This window comes from Mauremys reevesii, linkage group 14 (genome assembly GCF_016161935.1).
Source record: "Mauremys reevesii isolate NIE-2019 linkage group 14, ASM1616193v1, whole genome shotgun sequence".
Taxonomy (NCBI): Eukaryota; Metazoa; Chordata; order Testudines; family Geoemydidae; genus Mauremys; species Mauremys reevesii.
This window is the reverse complement of record NC_052636.1, coordinates 16,951,852-16,968,564: the sequence shown is the minus strand read 5'-3', so window position 1 is coordinate 16,968,564 and position 16,713 is coordinate 16,951,852. Positions and strand designations below refer to the sequence as shown.

The 16,713-nt window shown below is 48.0% G+C and overlaps 1 protein-coding gene across 1 annotated transcript in view; it reads right to left on the bottom strand.

Annotated features, from left to right (window-relative positions):
• The window catches only part of LOC120381547 (zinc finger protein 239-like), a 77,896-nt gene that overhangs the window by 41,510 nt on the left and 19,673 nt on the right, over positions 1 to 16,713 (bottom strand). The window contains exon 2 of the mRNA XM_039499723.1: positions 10,363 to 10,761. Coding sequence (XP_039355657.1) covers positions 10,363 to 10,761 — 399 coding nt within the window. The remainder of the gene's footprint in view (positions 1 to 10,362; positions 10,762 to 16,713) is intronic.

Below are 16,713 nucleotides of genomic sequence, written 5' to 3'. Positions count from 1 at the left end.
TCCATCCAACTCCCCCTTTGATCCAAGCCGAGTGACGTCTCAGCTCTGCACGATCCCCTTGGCAGGGCCAAACAAGGGATGTTTTCCACTGCCCAGGAGACCCAGCCAGGGACTGATGTGCTGGGAAAAGGGTCCGTCTGAATTGCCAAGGCAGGAAACGAACCATCTACTGCAACGTCATTAACCACAAACAGAAATGGGGAAATGGGCAGGAACTCTGGCTGTTCAGCCATGGCCACACGTACAGAGCTGCACAGCAGTGAGTGTGCTGGGGAAGCTGATCCGAGTGAACAATTGGAAATGACCCTTCAGTGAGAACAGAACCAGAGTGTAGAAAGGCCCCTGTGTTAAGTGGTTGTGGCTGAGGCCTTAGGGAGCTGGGTTAGAAGCCACAGGGTGTTTCTGTGGAGGTTTGATTCTTGCCAGCTAGGCAAGGCTGGTGTGTGGTGTCTCCATAGCTGCACTTTCAGTGATGCAGGTTTCTCTCTCCCATTGTTCCATGGGCATCCTACTAGATTGCCAGCTGCTTTTCAACTGCAGTGTGGAGACTGTGTGTGTGGGGGGAGAGACAGTGTGTGTGTGTGTTGGGGAAGAGTGAGTGTGTTGAGGTAGGTAGGAGCGGATCATTATTATCCCTACTTGAAAGAGGGAGAAGCTGAGGCTGAGAAAGGAGAATTGACTTGTCTTAGGTCACACAGCCAGTCAGTGGCAGAGTTGGGAATAGGACCCAAGAGCCCTGATTTTCAAACTAACCCTCGGATCTTGAATTTCAGACATGGAATGACCTGAATAAAGTGCTCTCAGATGAGCTCCAGACCAACAACAGTGCACAGGACTTATTCAGCAAGTATTTGAGGAGAACTGCAACGTAGAGAGAATCATGAGCTGCTCAGAGACCATTAATGTAGAGAAGCAGCAAAATTCATCAAACATAGAACTGGTTCTGACTTATTTCCTTGGTCTTAAAAGAGAACAACAAGGATCTGAGTCTCCTCCCTGTCAATAACCCCCTGCTCAGCCAATCAGGGTAGAGACTGAGGGCGGGAGGCTGAGGGTTCTCACTGGAGAGCCCAAAGGATGGCCCAGGTCACTGGTGGGGATCACTGCCTGAGCACTATTTCAGCCCCACATTTTTGGGTGGACCTCCCACAGTGGGAGCTGCAGAGCACTGCCCTACACACACACACACCTCCCTCGTGAGGGGAACAGGAGAAAGGACAAAAGAAGCAAGAGACGAAGAGAAAGGAGGGAGGGATGGAGGAAAAGGTGAAAGAAAAAGGACAAACCCTAATGGCCCCAATGATTCTAAGAGAGAAAATCTCAGGTGCGCAATAAAATTCTGCCTTCTTAAGCTCCTGTTTTCCATGCCTAGAATTCAACTATCAGAGGGGTAGCCGTGTTAGTCTGGATCTGTAAAAGCAACAAAGAATCCTGTGGCACCTTATAGACTATCAGACGTTTTGCAGCATGAGCTTTCGTGGGTGAATACCCACTTGCATCCGAAGAAAAGGGTATTCACCCACGAAAGCTCATGCTGCAAAACGTCTGTTAGTCTATAAGGTGCCACAGGATTCTTTGTTGCTTTTATAGAATTCAACTGTCACCAGATGGATCAGACTGAACAGGTTTCAAACCTCCAGGAGGCTCTTACCTTCTAAACAGGGACGGCTGTTTTCTAGTAAAATCACTAAAAGGGAAGGAGAAAACTCGAAAGAGGTTCCTCCTGGCGCTCACGTCTGTGAACCCGAATACACTCTCAGTCCTCAAAGAGAGACCTGGAGAAGGAGACTTGCTGAAGCAAAGCCACAGGGGTCTCTGAGGTTTCCCTGGCCCCTCGCCCCTCTCCTGCCTGGCTGATGTCAGCATCTCTCTGTGAGGTCACCACCTCCCCACCACCTTGGACCAATAGGCTGAGGTCCTGCAAAAGGCCTTTGTGATGTCACTACCACACCCCTCCCTTGCTGTGCCAATGTCCTGCCCCTGGCCAGGCACTTTGCAGGTTTGAGCTACTCCCAGTGGATCACCCCACTCAAGGAGCATTCGTTCTAGGCAGCAAGCCGGCTAGACAGGGAAACATCAGACGCTGCTCCCACTGCTACACTCAGTTTTTCAGAAATGAGTTGACTTTATGGCCAGAAGAGACCATTAGAGCATCTAATCTGACCCCCAGCATATCACAGGCCTCCTGTAGGACACAAGAGCTACTTTTGGGGCAAACACATTCCAGAAAGGCATCTAGTCTTCATGAAATGACATCAGGAGATGGAGAATCCATCACTTTCCTTGGTAGCTTCTTCCTGGGGTAAATCATCCTCGCTGTTGAATCTTTGTGCCTTAGTTGTAATATGAATTTGTCTCTTTTCACCTTCCAGCCATTGGGTCTTGTTAGGCCTTTCTCTGCTCGATTAAAGAGCCATTTAATACCCAATCCTTTCTCTCCATTAAGGCACTTCAACACTTCAATTAAGTCACCTTTCAATCTTCTTTTGATAAGCTGGACAGGTTGAGCTCTTTCAATAGCTCACTAGAAGGCATTTTTCTCCAGCCCTCAGGACATTTGGTGGCTCTTTGCTGCCCCAGCTCCAGTTTCACAACATCTTTTTCAAATGAGGACACCAAAACTGGAGGCTATTCCAGTATCAGTCTCACTGATGCCGTGTCACCTCCTGTGATGTTATTGACATAATCTGTAACCGTATAGATCACCATTGCGACCACTGTTCTATATTTGCAGCCAATATTGTAGAAAGGTTGTCGTGTAAGGGGTCTATGGAGAGGTTCTGATTGGCTGATTATAATGATGCCATCTCTAGATATGTATCATTTTTGAAATTGACATTATGAATATTGGCTCTATGCTGCCCGTATTTCAAACTTGTGCTCTGCTTCCAGGGAACACCCCAGCCAGACAAGTTGGTGTCAGTTCTGCCTAGCCTGCTTGATGGCCCATTACGGACCATCAGCTACACAATCGACCCATTGAGAGAAGGCAGATATGCCTTGTGACTCAGCAAGGTCTGCAGGGACCTGCCTATGGACAGAACTCTAAGGTTTTTCTATGCCATGTGCTTAGGGAGATGTATTTTCCATGCCCTGGTTCCTCGCTGACCCAGAGAGAACAAAGGAACACGAAAACAAAAACCTTCCCCCACAGATTTGAAAGTATTTTCTTCCCTTATTGGTCCTTTTGGTCATGTGCCAACCAGGTTATCTGAGCTTTTTAACCCTTTACAGGGTATTTTATGCTACCTGTAGCTATACGTTTATGACACCCTGTAAATAGCAATCTGCAGAATCTGATCCTGAGAAAGGGCAGGGTGAAGGGAAGTGGCTTCAGCAGATTTACTGAGCATGCTCAGTTCATGTGAGCATGCTCAGTGCACCATAAGTAGCAAATTCCTACACACAGCAGTTTCTCACACTACACCTGAGGCAGCATGAGGCAGGGGCTCCATCGCTGTCCAGACCCCACCCAAGAGCAGATCTCCAGGGGCTGCGAGACCCTCAGCTTCTGGGACCTGTGTGTGGAGTCTCTCTTCTGCCCACCCAGGGCTGCCCCACCTCGGATGGGCACAGAAAGTGCTTCAGTGAAAGTCTGTCCCTGGAGCAGCCCCTCTGGCGCCGCAGCAGCAGCCCGCAGCTCAGCCCGGCTCCCAGCGCACACTGGAGGCAGCAGCACCAGCAGTGTCTGGTACCTTCCAAAGTCCGGCCACCAGGAGCTGCCCCACGGCTCTTTTCCTTGTTTTTCCTGCTTCCTTCCTACCAGCCCCCCACTGCTCCAGCCCCTTCCTGGCTCCTTCAAGCCCAACCCAGGCTGCAGCTGCCACAGTCACCGGGCCAGGGACTTTCTGAGGTGGGAACTAGCCCCATCTCTGCCAGAGCCCCGCCCCCCGGAGCTGCCCCACCCCCAGGCCGGGCCCGAGCCCCCCCCCCATGAGCGGCTCCACCCCTGCTCAGTGCTAGAGCCCCGTCCCTGCTCTGTGCCAGAGCCCCGCCCCAGGAGCTGCCCCGCCCCTGCTCTGTGCCAGAGCCCCGCCCCCAGGAGCTGCCCGCCCCCAGGCTGTGCCAGAGCCCCGCCGCCAGGAGCTGCCCCGCCCAGTTTGGTTTGTTTTTTTGCCGGGGGTGTGTGTGTGTGAGATCCAGATGGAGTTAGAAGAAGTTGGGCTGCAGAGGCTCAGGGAGATTGAGGGGAAACCCCTGGGTGTCCCAGTGTTGGCCAGGGATTGTACAGCACCTAGTGCAATATGGGGTCCCAGAGCCATAACTAGCTATTTTTGCACTCAAAGCAAGAATATAAAAGTGCCTCCCCCCCGCTGTGCCACCCAGCCCCCTTGAAACACCTCCCCAGCGCTGCCCAGCCCCCTTGAAACAACGTTCCCAGCACTGCCCGCCCCAAAGAAACAAACCCTCCTTCCCCAGCGCCGCCCCACCAAAACAGGTGTGGGCCAAAAAGGAAGGTTGGTGGGAGGGGGAAGAAATGGCACCCATAGAGTGACCACACAGCAGTAAAATAGGACCTGCCCCCTCCCCGCGCGACCCCAACAACACACCCCTTCAACCCCTAGCCCCCGCTGGCCTGCTGCATCTCCTCCTAGTCAGTCCCCACCCACCACTCGCCTCCCTGCACCGCCCTCCCCGGCCAGCAACCCCCCTCCCTGCCCCTTGAGCCCCGGCTGGCTCACCGCTCCCCTCCGTGCCCACCTGCCACTTGCCCCCCCGCCCGCCTCCGACTCGCCGGCCCCCCAGTCTACCGCCTCATTCAAAGACCCAGGGGTCACCATATTACTGCACACAGCAGTCACTCAATGCAGTTGTAGATAAATCTCTGCATTACGCATTTTTGTATATCTTGTCTATGACTTTGTATTGAACCTTGGTAATATGTTATAGGGGGCCCCTAAGGTAGTGTAATTAAGGTAATAGAAAATGTCTTTTGCTAGAAGTAGAATAAGATCTCCCCCACTTGGTAATCAGTCGCCCTGTGGAGTGAATGAGGTGGGACTGAGGAAGGCGTGGAAGGCAGCACCTCCAGACAGCTGCACCCCGTGGAGAGGGGCTGGGAACCCGACCAAGGCCAATCAGACTTGGCAAGTGGGCTGGCTAGAGAAGAGCTGACACACTGACGGCCACGGGGGTTAGGAGCAAGCACCTTCCTGTGGGAACCCCCTCTGTGCAGCACTGGGACAACCCCCAGCCCAGAGAAAAGCAGCAAAAAGGACCAACAGACACTGTCCCAGAGTTTGAATCTGGGAGATTTGCCCCTCTCCATCCACCGACTGCCGCTCGCCTCCTCACCCCAAGTATCTGGGTCAGCAGGTTTGTAGAAATTTTGGTGGTGCCAGAACACTCAGAGCCCACCCCCGAACTCTGCCACCCACCTGCCTAAGGTTCTGCAAGGGAGTTTGGGTGGGTGGAGGAGGTCTGGGGTGCAGGCCCTGCATTGGAGCAGGGGTTTGGGGTGTAAGATGGTTGAGAGATCGGACTCTGGGATGGAGTCGGGTGCAGGCTCTGGAATGGAGCTTGGGTGCTGGGTGCAGGCTCCGGGCTGGGGCACAGGGTGAGGGTGCAGGATGGGTGGACACAAGGGTGGCTCTAGGCACCAGCAAAGCAAGCAGGTGCTTGGAGAAGCCCATTTGCAGGGGCAGCAGCTGGAAGGGATCCAGCCTGGGAGCTGATAACCAACAGGGATCCCTGGGAGCTGTAGTTCCTTGGTTAGCTCCCTGCCTATAGAGCCAGCAATGGAGCAGGGAAAGAACTATATTTCCCAGCATTCCCTTGGCTGCTATCAACAGGAAAGGAAGGGGGAGGGAGTATGGTAGCTGAAACCTCATGCTGCACCTTGCTGCGAATGGAGAGCTCACTGCTAGAGGGGGGTGGCGCTGTGAATGGGGAACAAGTGTGCCCAAGGAGTAGGCGGCTTTGGCCCAGAAGCAGCAAAATTCATCAAACATAGAACTGGTTCTGACTTATTTCCTTGGTCTTAAAAGAGACCAACAAGGACCTGAGTCTCCTCCCTGTCAATAACCCCCTGCTCAGCCAATCAGGGTAGAGACCGAGGACGGGAGGCTGAGGGTTCTCACCAGAGAGCCCAAAGGATGGCCCAGGTCACTGGTGGGGATCACTGCCCGAGGATTATTTCAGCCCCACATTTTTGGGTGGACTTCCCACAGTGGGAGATGCAGAGCACTCCTGCAAAACACACACACACACCCTACCTCCTGGTGTTGTGAGGGGAACAGGGGAAAGGACAAAAGAAGCAAGAGACGAAGAGAAAGGAGGGAGGGATGGAGGAAAAGGTGAAACAAAGGACAAACCCTAATGTCCCCAGTGATTCTAAGAGACAAAATCTCAGGTGCGCAATAAAATTCTGAATCCTTAAGCTCGTGTTTTCCATGCCTAGAATTCAACTGTCACCAGCTGGATCAGACTGAACAGGTTTCAAACCTCCAAGAGGCTCTTACCTTCTAAACAGGGATGGCTGTTTTCTAGTAAAATCACTGTGACGTTATTGATATAAATTGGGACCATATAGAACATGGGTTGCAACCAAGGTCCTGCAGTGGCACCAAATCTTAGGTAAAGGGGGTCATATAAGGTGTCTAAGACCAGGTTATGGGTTGCTGGTTATAATTATGCTGTCTGTATTATTTTTAGTTGAAGTTATGTATATTGGCTCTATGCTGTCTGTATTTCAAGTTGGTGCTGTGCTTCTGGGGGAAGCATCCCAGACAAGCTGGTGTTAGCTATGCTTACCCTGCTTGATGGCCCATTAAGGACCATCAGCTACACAACTGACCCATGGAGAGAAGGCAGACACGCCTTGTGACTCAGCAAGGTATGCAGAAACTTGTCCATGTGACTGCAGACTCCATTTTGCTGGGATTTTCCACAGTAAGAACAAAGATTCTTACACCTGGAAAAGCCTATATAAGGCTGATGCATCATCTCCATCTGGTCTTCGATCCTGCTTCTACCTCTGGAGGGACTTTGCTACAAACTAAAGCGCTACACAAGGGACTGATGACCCATCCCAGCGGGGGATGTTCTCCAGAGACTTAATTTGAACCTGCAGTTTACTCCAGCACTGCTGCAAGCCTGAACTAAGAACTTTGCCATTACTGTATGTAATTGATTCCATTTAACCAATTCTACCTCTCATCTCTACCTTTTTTCCTTTATGAATAAACCTTTAGATTTTAGATTCTAAAGGATTGGCAACTGCGTGATTTGTGGGTAAGATCTGATGTGTATATTGACCTGGGTCTGGGGCTTGGTCCTTTGGGATCGAGAGAACCTTTTTCTTTTATTGGGGTGTTGGTTTTCATAACCATTCATCCCCAGGACGAGTGCACTGGTGGTGATACTGGGAGACTGGAGTGTCTAAGGAAATTGCTTGTGTGACTTGTGGTTAGCCAGTGGGGTGAGACCAAAGTCCTTTTTGTCCGGCTGGTTTGGTTTGCCTTAGAGGTGGAAAAACCCCAGCCTAGGGCTGTGACTGCCCTGTTTAAGCAATTGGTCCTGATTTGGCACTCTCAGTTGGGTCCCGCCAGAACCGCACCGTCACAATCACTACAAGGGAAGGAGAAAACTTGAAAGAGGTTCCTCCTGGCGCTCACGTCCGTGAGCCCGAATACTCTCTCAGTCCTCAAAGAGAGACCTGGAGAAGGGGACTTGCTGAAGCAAAGCCACAGGGGTCTCTGAGGTTTCCCTGGCCCCTCGCCCCTGTCCTGCCTGGCTGATGTCAGCATCTCTCTGTGAGGTCACCACCTCCCCACCACCTTTGACCAATAGGCTGAGGTCCTGCAAAAGGCCTTTGTAAGGTCACTGCCACACCCCTGCCTTGCTGGGCTAATGTCCTGCCCCTGGCCAGGCACTTTGCCGGTTTGAGCTACTCCCTGTGGATCACCCCACTCAAGGAGCGTTCGTTCTAGGCAGCAAGCCGGCTAGACAGGGAAACATCAGACGCTGCTCCCAATGGTACACTCAGTTTTTCAGAAATTAGTTGACTTTACGGCCAGAAGAGACCATTAGAGCATCTAATCTAACTCCCTGCGTATCACAGACCTCCTGTAGGACACAATAGCAGGTGAGGGAGGGGGGCTGAGGAGGCGAGTGGGAGGGGCTGGTGAGCCGGCAGCAGGGGACTGAGGAGACGAGCTATGAGTTGGTGGCTGACCTGTTCTGCTGATCTGGTCTGGCTCCCAGCCCCTCTCCAAGGGTTCCAGCTGTCTGTAGGTGCTGCCTTCCTCAGTCCCACCTCATTCACTCCACAGGGCGACTGATTACAAAGTGAGGGGAAGATCTTATTCTACTTCTAGCAAAAAGACATTTTCCTTTTACCTTAATTATACTACCTTATAGACCAAGGTTCAATATCACCATTTTGGCAGGGCGGTGCTGGGGAAGGAGGGTTTGTTTCCACGGGACGGGCGGAACTTGGGGGGGGGGGATTGTTTCGGGGGGGGGGCTCTGCAGCGCTGGGGGGTGGTGTTCGGTGAGGCCGGGGGGGTTTCAGCCCTCAGCTGTTTTCTTTGGAGTAATATTGCCCTCGCCGCTTACGAGTTGTGCAGGCCTGGACAAAACCACAGACTCTGGACTCAGCATTCAAGTATCCTGCGGTCTGAACTTTGCATCTGATACATTCCCTCATTGGCTACCATTGTTTGGCCAGCAGGGAAGTGCTTCTTGTCCAACAAGGCAGCCAGACTGGGACCCGTAGGCATGGAATGGCGCTGAAGGAATCAGCTGTTTCTCTCTGTGCTTCATCTAACTTTGGATCCAAATGGTAAAGACAGTTGTGCCCAATTTAATCATGGCGTCCTTCAGGAGTGTGATCAATGCCACTTAACTAGGGAGCAGGGTTCTAAAAATAGTTTACCTGGGCCACAGGTCACCATAGTTTCCATCCCGGGGGTGAAAATCAACCACTAGTACCTGCAATTTCTACCTGAGCTCTTGTCAAATCTTTGACATTCCTTGGAGTAATTTTACACTTCTCTGGTGTAGAATTCTTCACCAACCGCACAACAGATCAATAGCGACAGTGAGGTACAACTCGCCCAACTATGCCCTTTTATTTCTTTAATCTGGTGGCACAGATTTAAATTAGGGACTAAATTCAGGTGCGACTTAGAATCCCTGTAAGACAACAAATGTCAGGTCTCTATTAAAAACAGGTATCTTTCTGCAGCTACAGCACATTCAACATGGATTTCATTTTCTACACATTTGCGGCATCTCCCAGGGGTGAGCTGATGAGAAAAGTCACTTCCATGTTTCCCATCTCTATCTAGACAGGGATTGTATTTCCCAAATAACAGGCAACATGCAGCTAATGGGGAAGGAGCCACTTCCTGCAGGGCCTGGGCCACAACGGCTTTGGGAGCCCAATGCATGGACACTTTGTTTAGTTACAAGTTATTTACGAGGGAATCCTCTTCCCAGCCCTTTAGAAAAAATACTGACCTAACCAATTGCACAACAGGGGGACTGGGATGGTGATGGGGTAAATCAGAGGATTCCCTTATTCCCCATCTTATTCTGTTGTTACAGAGGGTGAAATGACATTTTTCCTATCCCTGCCCTGTTCCTGCTCTTTGTTATAGTTCAATATACGGTATTTTAAGTGAGAAAATGGTAGGAACAATATCTGCTCTGCAGCACAACCTGAACCAACATCTGAGCAACTGGGAGTGAAACAACTTCTTCCCCAAGAGTGAACTCGATGACTAAGAATTGCTGTGAAATGGGGGAACAGTATAACCGTGATGCTCAGGGTTTGTTAAGACTAGGGAAAGTGATGGAGTTTAGGTCAGGTCAAGGGAAAGCTAATGCCAACCCCTGCACCTGGGCTGCATCTGCTCTACAACTATAATTGTCTTGTTACACCAAGATCACTAACTTGAGCAGCCAACGCCATGTGCAGCCCTAGTGGATGTCAGGCTCAGGTAGTTTTAGCCTCAGTATAGCTTGTTGGACTCAAACCTCTCCCCTACCTGGAGCTGATGAACATTCCTGGCAGGAGGGACACACACTCCTACGACTCAAAGGAAAGGAGTTGATAGAACAGATCACAGGACTGACCTCAAAGAAGGGTGAGCTGCAAAAGGCAGAAGTAGGCAACTGATCTGGTGGAGCTGAGAGACCTCGGTGAAGATGGTGCAAAAAATCACTATGTGGGAATTAGCAAATGTGATTTTAAACAAAATAAAACAAAAAAAGCTTTGGCCAGCCCTAGTCAAGGGATTTATAATAGTTCACTCTCATGTGGATTTTGCGATGTCTAATAAGGCTTGAGCGGTGATTGAAGCTTTTCCCGCACTCAGAGCACGTGTAGGGCATCTCCCGTGTGGATTCTCTCATGTCTGATAAGGTGAGAGCTCCGCCGGAAGCATTTCCCGCACTCAGCACATGTGTAGGGCTTCTCCCCTGTGTGGATTCTCCTGTGTGCGCTCAGGACAGAGCTCTGATTAAAGCTTTTCCCGCACTCAGAGCACGTGTAGGGCTTCTCCCCTGTGTGGATTCTCTGATGTGTGATAAGGTGAGAGCTCCGCCCAAAGCTTTTCCCACACTCAGAGCACCTGTAGGGCGTCTCTCCTGTGTGGATTCTCTCATGTCTGATAAGGTGAGAGCTCCGCCCGAAGCATTTCCCGCACTCAGAGCACGTGTAGGGCGTCTCCCACGTGTGGATTCTCTGGTGTCTGATAAGGTTTGAGCGCTGATTGAAGCTTTTCCCGCACTGAGCGCACGTGTAGCGTCTCTCTTCCAAGTTGATTCTGTTGCGTGGAATAAGGGCTGAGTGGCTACTGTAGTTTTCCTCTGGCCTCTGCTGAGTCTCACAGGCTTTTGTGTTTTCTGGGAGTGCACAACTCCTGGAAACATTCCCTTTGGATCTTCCTGATAACATCCAATGTGGATCTACTTGCACAGTGTCTTCCTGCTGGGGTTTCTCCTCCTCGTTCTCACTCACCAGCCCATCGCCGGATGGGAGACAGAGAGAATCGAGACATAGGTCACTCCCTGAGCCTGAGAAAAAGGAAATGTCAGAGAGAGGAATGGAAAAAGGGATGAACAAACCAAAATATATGTGGAGGAGAGATCAATCCTATCAGGTGCTGATTTTCCCCAAACCCTTCCACAGAGAAGAGAGGAAGGCATCAGTTCTGGGTCCTCATTGCACCATAACCCTCATGGGAAAGTGAGATCGGGGAGGGACCCGCTGCCAGTTGTCAGTCAGAATAGGAGGGAAGCCATGAGTGACATCTGCCATAATGATTCTACATCTGCAAGGAACAATCCTGAACTTGGAGAGCTCACAGGGTCTTTGTAGGGCATCCCAAATGTATCCTGCATTCCCACACAGCTGTTGAGTTGTTTAACCAAGTCCTCACCTGTGCAGGCAGTTCTCGGGACCACTTCTTTCTCAGAGCCCTGGAGGTCCGGGACCCATGGTTCTTCCTCGTTCCAGCTGCGAGATCACAGCAGGTTTGGAAATTGGAAACCCTACTGCAGGCAAAGAAAACAAGGGAGGTCAGTGGAATTTGTGGGATACTTGTCACAAAGAATATTCCATAGTTTTAACCCCATCTCATTTTTAGGCAGTAACATCTGTAGCCCTCAGGATTCATCTGCTTGCCTGCATAAATATCTCTTTTTTTATAAGTACAGTACTGTGATAGGTTTATTAATTCTTATTAAAAATGAGTTTGGCTGTAATGCAAGAAACCTACAGGCCAAAAACCTGCATTTTAAGCTAAAGCAAAGTTGGCATAGCTATATCCTGTGCCCTTTTACCCAGAAAAGGAACTGTTTTTCCTATACCCAAATAAAGTGCCTATGCTTAGGTCTAAGACCCTTTACCTAGACCAATAGACAATGAAGAATAGCAAAGGGGATTTTTCAAAGTTATACTCACAGACTTAACAAGTACCCCACAAGTGCGCAGATACCTGTCATCCATACGCACACACATACTAGCCTATGGAGTAAGCGTACCCTAACATTTCTATGGGGAAGACTGAAATTTGGGCATAAGAGGAAGGATTTCCAGCATTTATTTCTATAAAAAGAGGTAACCTACCTCACTATGGTATCCCCACCCCCACCTCGACCTCCTCCTTCTTCACTACACTTCACCATCTTCAACTACGTATTCATGCTATCCATCTACGATGGTATTAACCAGTAATAGGCCACACTTATTTTCTTTTCAAACTTTAAGTTCAAAAGGGACTCGGCTAAGCTTGGTCTCTCTAAATGTTATTTTAGTTTGTGTATTAGATTATTTAGTTGAGCTAAAAAATAAATTCTAAAGTAGCTTTGACAGCTCTTTGCATTAGTTTCCTCTGCAAGAGGTGTGAAACCAGAACCGCCAGAGGCGAGGCCAACGCCAGTTTATCAAAACAGGGTGTGAATATTAACCAAGTTTGCAGCACATAATATTGTATCATCATATATATCTCTTGAATAACAGTAATACAATTGTAACTCTGTAATTCTACCTGTTTTACAATTTACTTACTATTTCACTGAGTTTAATAAAAATTCTTTGACTATATCTGTCTCCGTGTGAGCTTCCTGTCATACCCGCGAAGGTCCCTTTATCAATTCTGTGGAACCTGATTTGAATCACAAACTTTTATCTTCTGATCAAACAAATTGGCGAGCCTAAACCCATATTAATTAATATAAATGATTAAGTATTATTATTAATTAATTAAAATAATTACAATACAAATTAAATTACGTTGATAAATCAAATCAACATTACTCACATACCCCAAATAAGGCTACGCATCCCAAGGCCATCTTCCTTGGCTCAAAGTGGCAGGAGAGTTACTATTATAACAAATCATATTCACTACCTTAGTGCCTAAGGACCAACTAACAGTGGGTCCCCATTGTGCTAGGCAAAGTGCAAACAGAGAACAGTAGATGGCCCATGCCCTGAAGAATTTACAATCTAAATCAGGGGTAGGCAACCTGCAGCGAGCTGATTTTCAGTGGCACTCACACTGCCTGGGTCCTGGCCCTGGTCCGGGGAGGGGGCGGGCTCTGCATTTTAATTTAAGCTCTTAACCATTTTAAAATCTTATTTACTTTACATACAACAATAGTTTAGTTCTATATTATAGACTTATAGAAAGAGACCTTCTAAAAACGTTAAAATGTGTTACTGGCACACGGAACCTTAAATTAGAGTGAATAAATGAAGACTCGGCACAGCACTGCTGAAAGGTTGCCGACCCCTGATCTAAATAGACAGGACAGACACCGAATGGGGGAAGGGCTAGAACCCACTGTTAGAATAGAGTTATTCAGGCCTGCCTGTAAAGCCTAGACTTTAAGAACTTAGGGTATTTTTATCACTTTGTCTTTATACCCTGTAACTAGCTAAGAATCAAAATCTCAGTCTGCCTGTGTCTGGGCCTTCTCTCACTAGGATAGGCTGAGCCCTTGTTCTTACGCTAAGGCCTTTGGCTAAGCAGCAGGGGCAGCCATAAGCTGGGAAACATAGCATCACATCCTCACATCCCAAACCAGTCACACTGAAATAAGGTGCTATTGGGCTGTTAGGAAGTCGATCCTGTCCTGATAGTGCCCATCACCACCAGATAAAGAAATAGATCTTAAGATGGTTAAAGAAAACTTAGTTTGCCAGCATCCTGTCTGGCAAGAAATTCCTTATCAATGGTTGTGAAACCCTCATTTCTGTATTGTTCTATCTTTATGGCTACCACTTTTACTTGTTAATCAGTCTGGTTCTCTAATTGTTTCTGTCTGCTGCATAATTAATTTTTCTAGGTGTAAGTTCATTAGGGCAGTGGAATATGCTTGCTTGGAAATAACCCCAATAAACATCGCATTATCTGTGCTTCAGACTTCTGGTCTTTTGCTGCTTGCTGTCTGCATGACAAGAACCAGGGAAGTGGGAAGGTGAAGGGAAAACCCTAACAAATGGACATGACCTGATAACCAAGAGGTAAGCCTTTAAGGAAGGTTTTAATACACTTTGGAATGGATCAGGGATTCCCATGAGGACTGAGAGGGAGCGATGGTAAACACACATTTAGATCCTTTTCTTGTTTTATATCTTTTCCCCATAAGGCTGAACCTCTGGCACTGTCATGGATCCATAGGATCTGTGCAATGCCCTGGCTTTTAAATAGTCCTTGGGAGGTGCCTCTTGAGTGCACTAGACCCCAAGGGCTCCCACTCTTCCACAAGGACAGGCCACTTAGCTTCAACACCTGAGACTGAGCCACTTCCTCGGTGCCCTTCCTCCACACTCCTCTCCACTTCTTCCCATTACTCTCAGCCAGCACCACCTTCCAGCACCTTGGGAGCTTCTTGTGTTCCCTCCTCATATCTCACAACCTCCTCCCTCTCGGCTGCTTCTTAGCTCTAGTCCTGCACACACCTCCCCATGTCCTGGCACCCCAGAATTATCTACTCCCCTTCTCCTCCTCCCACAGCTCTGTTCTCCCTTCATCCGTGGGGTCCTGAATGGCAACATTATACGCTCTCCTATCAAAATAGGAGCTCATCTGACTGTCACACAAGCCATGCATGAGTCATACACCCATTTACTCAATTTAGAATTCTACAGGAGGTATATTTTCCTCTTAAAATGAGGAATAGGCATGAAAGCTACAGTTATTAATGTATCCAATAAGGATACATTAAATGGAATTTTAAAATGACTGACGGCACCAAAAAGGCACATGTCCAAAAATGATACTAGTGGGTGGGAGATAAGGCAAAAAAAGGGGGGGCAAGGAAACTTGTCAAAACTTGTATGACAAATAAAGGTATAAAGTTATCACTACTCAGGTTCTTTAGAGACCCCACAGCTTCTAATAACCCAGGGGACAGGAACCCTTACCCAGCGAGGTCACCGTCTCATAGTTCTCCTGCATGACATCCCTGTAGAGGGCTCTCTGAGCGGGGTCCAGCAGAGCCCCCTCTTCCCTGGTGAAATGCACAGCCACCTCCTCGAAGGTCACTGGCCCCTGAAAGAGAAAGAGTCCAACACTCAATACCTGCTGCCCCACTCACAACCCCACTGTTCACAGAACAGCAGCACCAGGTAAATAGAAGCTCCGGGAGGCACATGTTAACAGAGTCCCACCCCACCTTGCCTAAAGCATCCAGGAGGCATCAGAGGATAGAAAGAGAGAACCTTTGTGTCTCCCAGCTGACAGACGGAGGCAGGGTCATCACATTTATCACATAGCTACTAGCCAGAGCTTAATATAGGATATTGGGCTGTCTCTGGACCCTGCTGGTAGCTCCCTGGTAGGAATCCCAACACTCTCCAAATAAAATATATGGAAGAAAGGGGAAGTTAGAATCTAAGTTAGAAGGTCAGAATTGTAGAAAGTTGGTAAGGAAAGCTAACATAAATCAATGATTAACCAATGAAAATAAGAAGGAGGTTTTTAAAAGTACAAAATTAATCCTAACAATGGTAGTGCTACATTACTAGATGGAAATGGCAGAATTATCAACAATCATGGAGAAGAGGTAAAAGTGTTCAATAAATATTTCTCTCCTGGATTTGGAGAAAAACAGATGATGTAACTCATATCATAAGATATTGACACTAACAGTCTTTCCATTTCAACAATAACTCACAAGGACATTAAACAGCAGCTATTCAAGTTAGATGTGTTTAAATCAGTGGGTCCAGATAACTAGAGTTTTGAAAGACCTACTGGAGGAGCGTGGTGGACTGTTAATTTTAATTAGGACTTGGAACACTTGGGAAATTCCAGAAGACTGGAATAAAGCTAATGCTGTGCCAATATTTTAAAAAGTATAAAAGAGATGACGCAGCTAATTACAAGTGTGTCAGTCTGAAATCGATACTGGGCAAAAGAATGGAGCAGCTGATACTGGATTTCATTAATAAAGAAAGGAGAGTAATGTAATTAGTATCCATTAAAAAGGTTTAGACACAATAGATTCTATCAAACTAAGTGGATATCCTTATTGGATGAAATTAAAAGTTTGGTTGCAGCTAATAGTACTGATGTAATATACGTAGGCATATGAGTTGCTTCAGCACAATATTTTGACTAGAATGTACAAAATACACACGGCATACATTAAATAGATTAAAAACTGGGATTTTAAATAGGGAACCATGGTTGAGTGGATTTCTTTCTAGGGGGTTCCCGTAAGATTGGATCTTGGCCCTGTGCTATTAACATTCTTATCCATGACCTGGAAGAGAATATAAAATCATCACCGATAACGTTTGCAGTTGCCACAAAGATCGGGGGTGGGGGTAACTAATGAAGTGCCAGTAGATTCAGGCTCCAGCACTGGGAGTCTGGGAAGTTTTCCCAGCCCTGCCTGGACGGTTATTTCCTGTTCCACAAAGAGGGCAAGTTCCATTCCCAACACCTGTGCCTTGACATTAGGAGCTATCTGACACTACAGTCCATATTCAGCATAGTGGCAGGATTATAATATGATTAGGACATGAGGCATTTTGTACAAGATGAGTCACGTGCGGTGTCACTGGAAAAGTTATGATTTGCTGAATATGATTATCCTATTTGTGTGCATGGATCATGTTTGTATCTGAAGTTATGGATATTGACTCTGTATCTGTCTTTCAAATGTGCTTACTCTGGGTAACACCCACAATGAGCCTTTCAGGTACAACAATGAAGAAGCCAGACAGTTCATGGCTCATCAACAAAG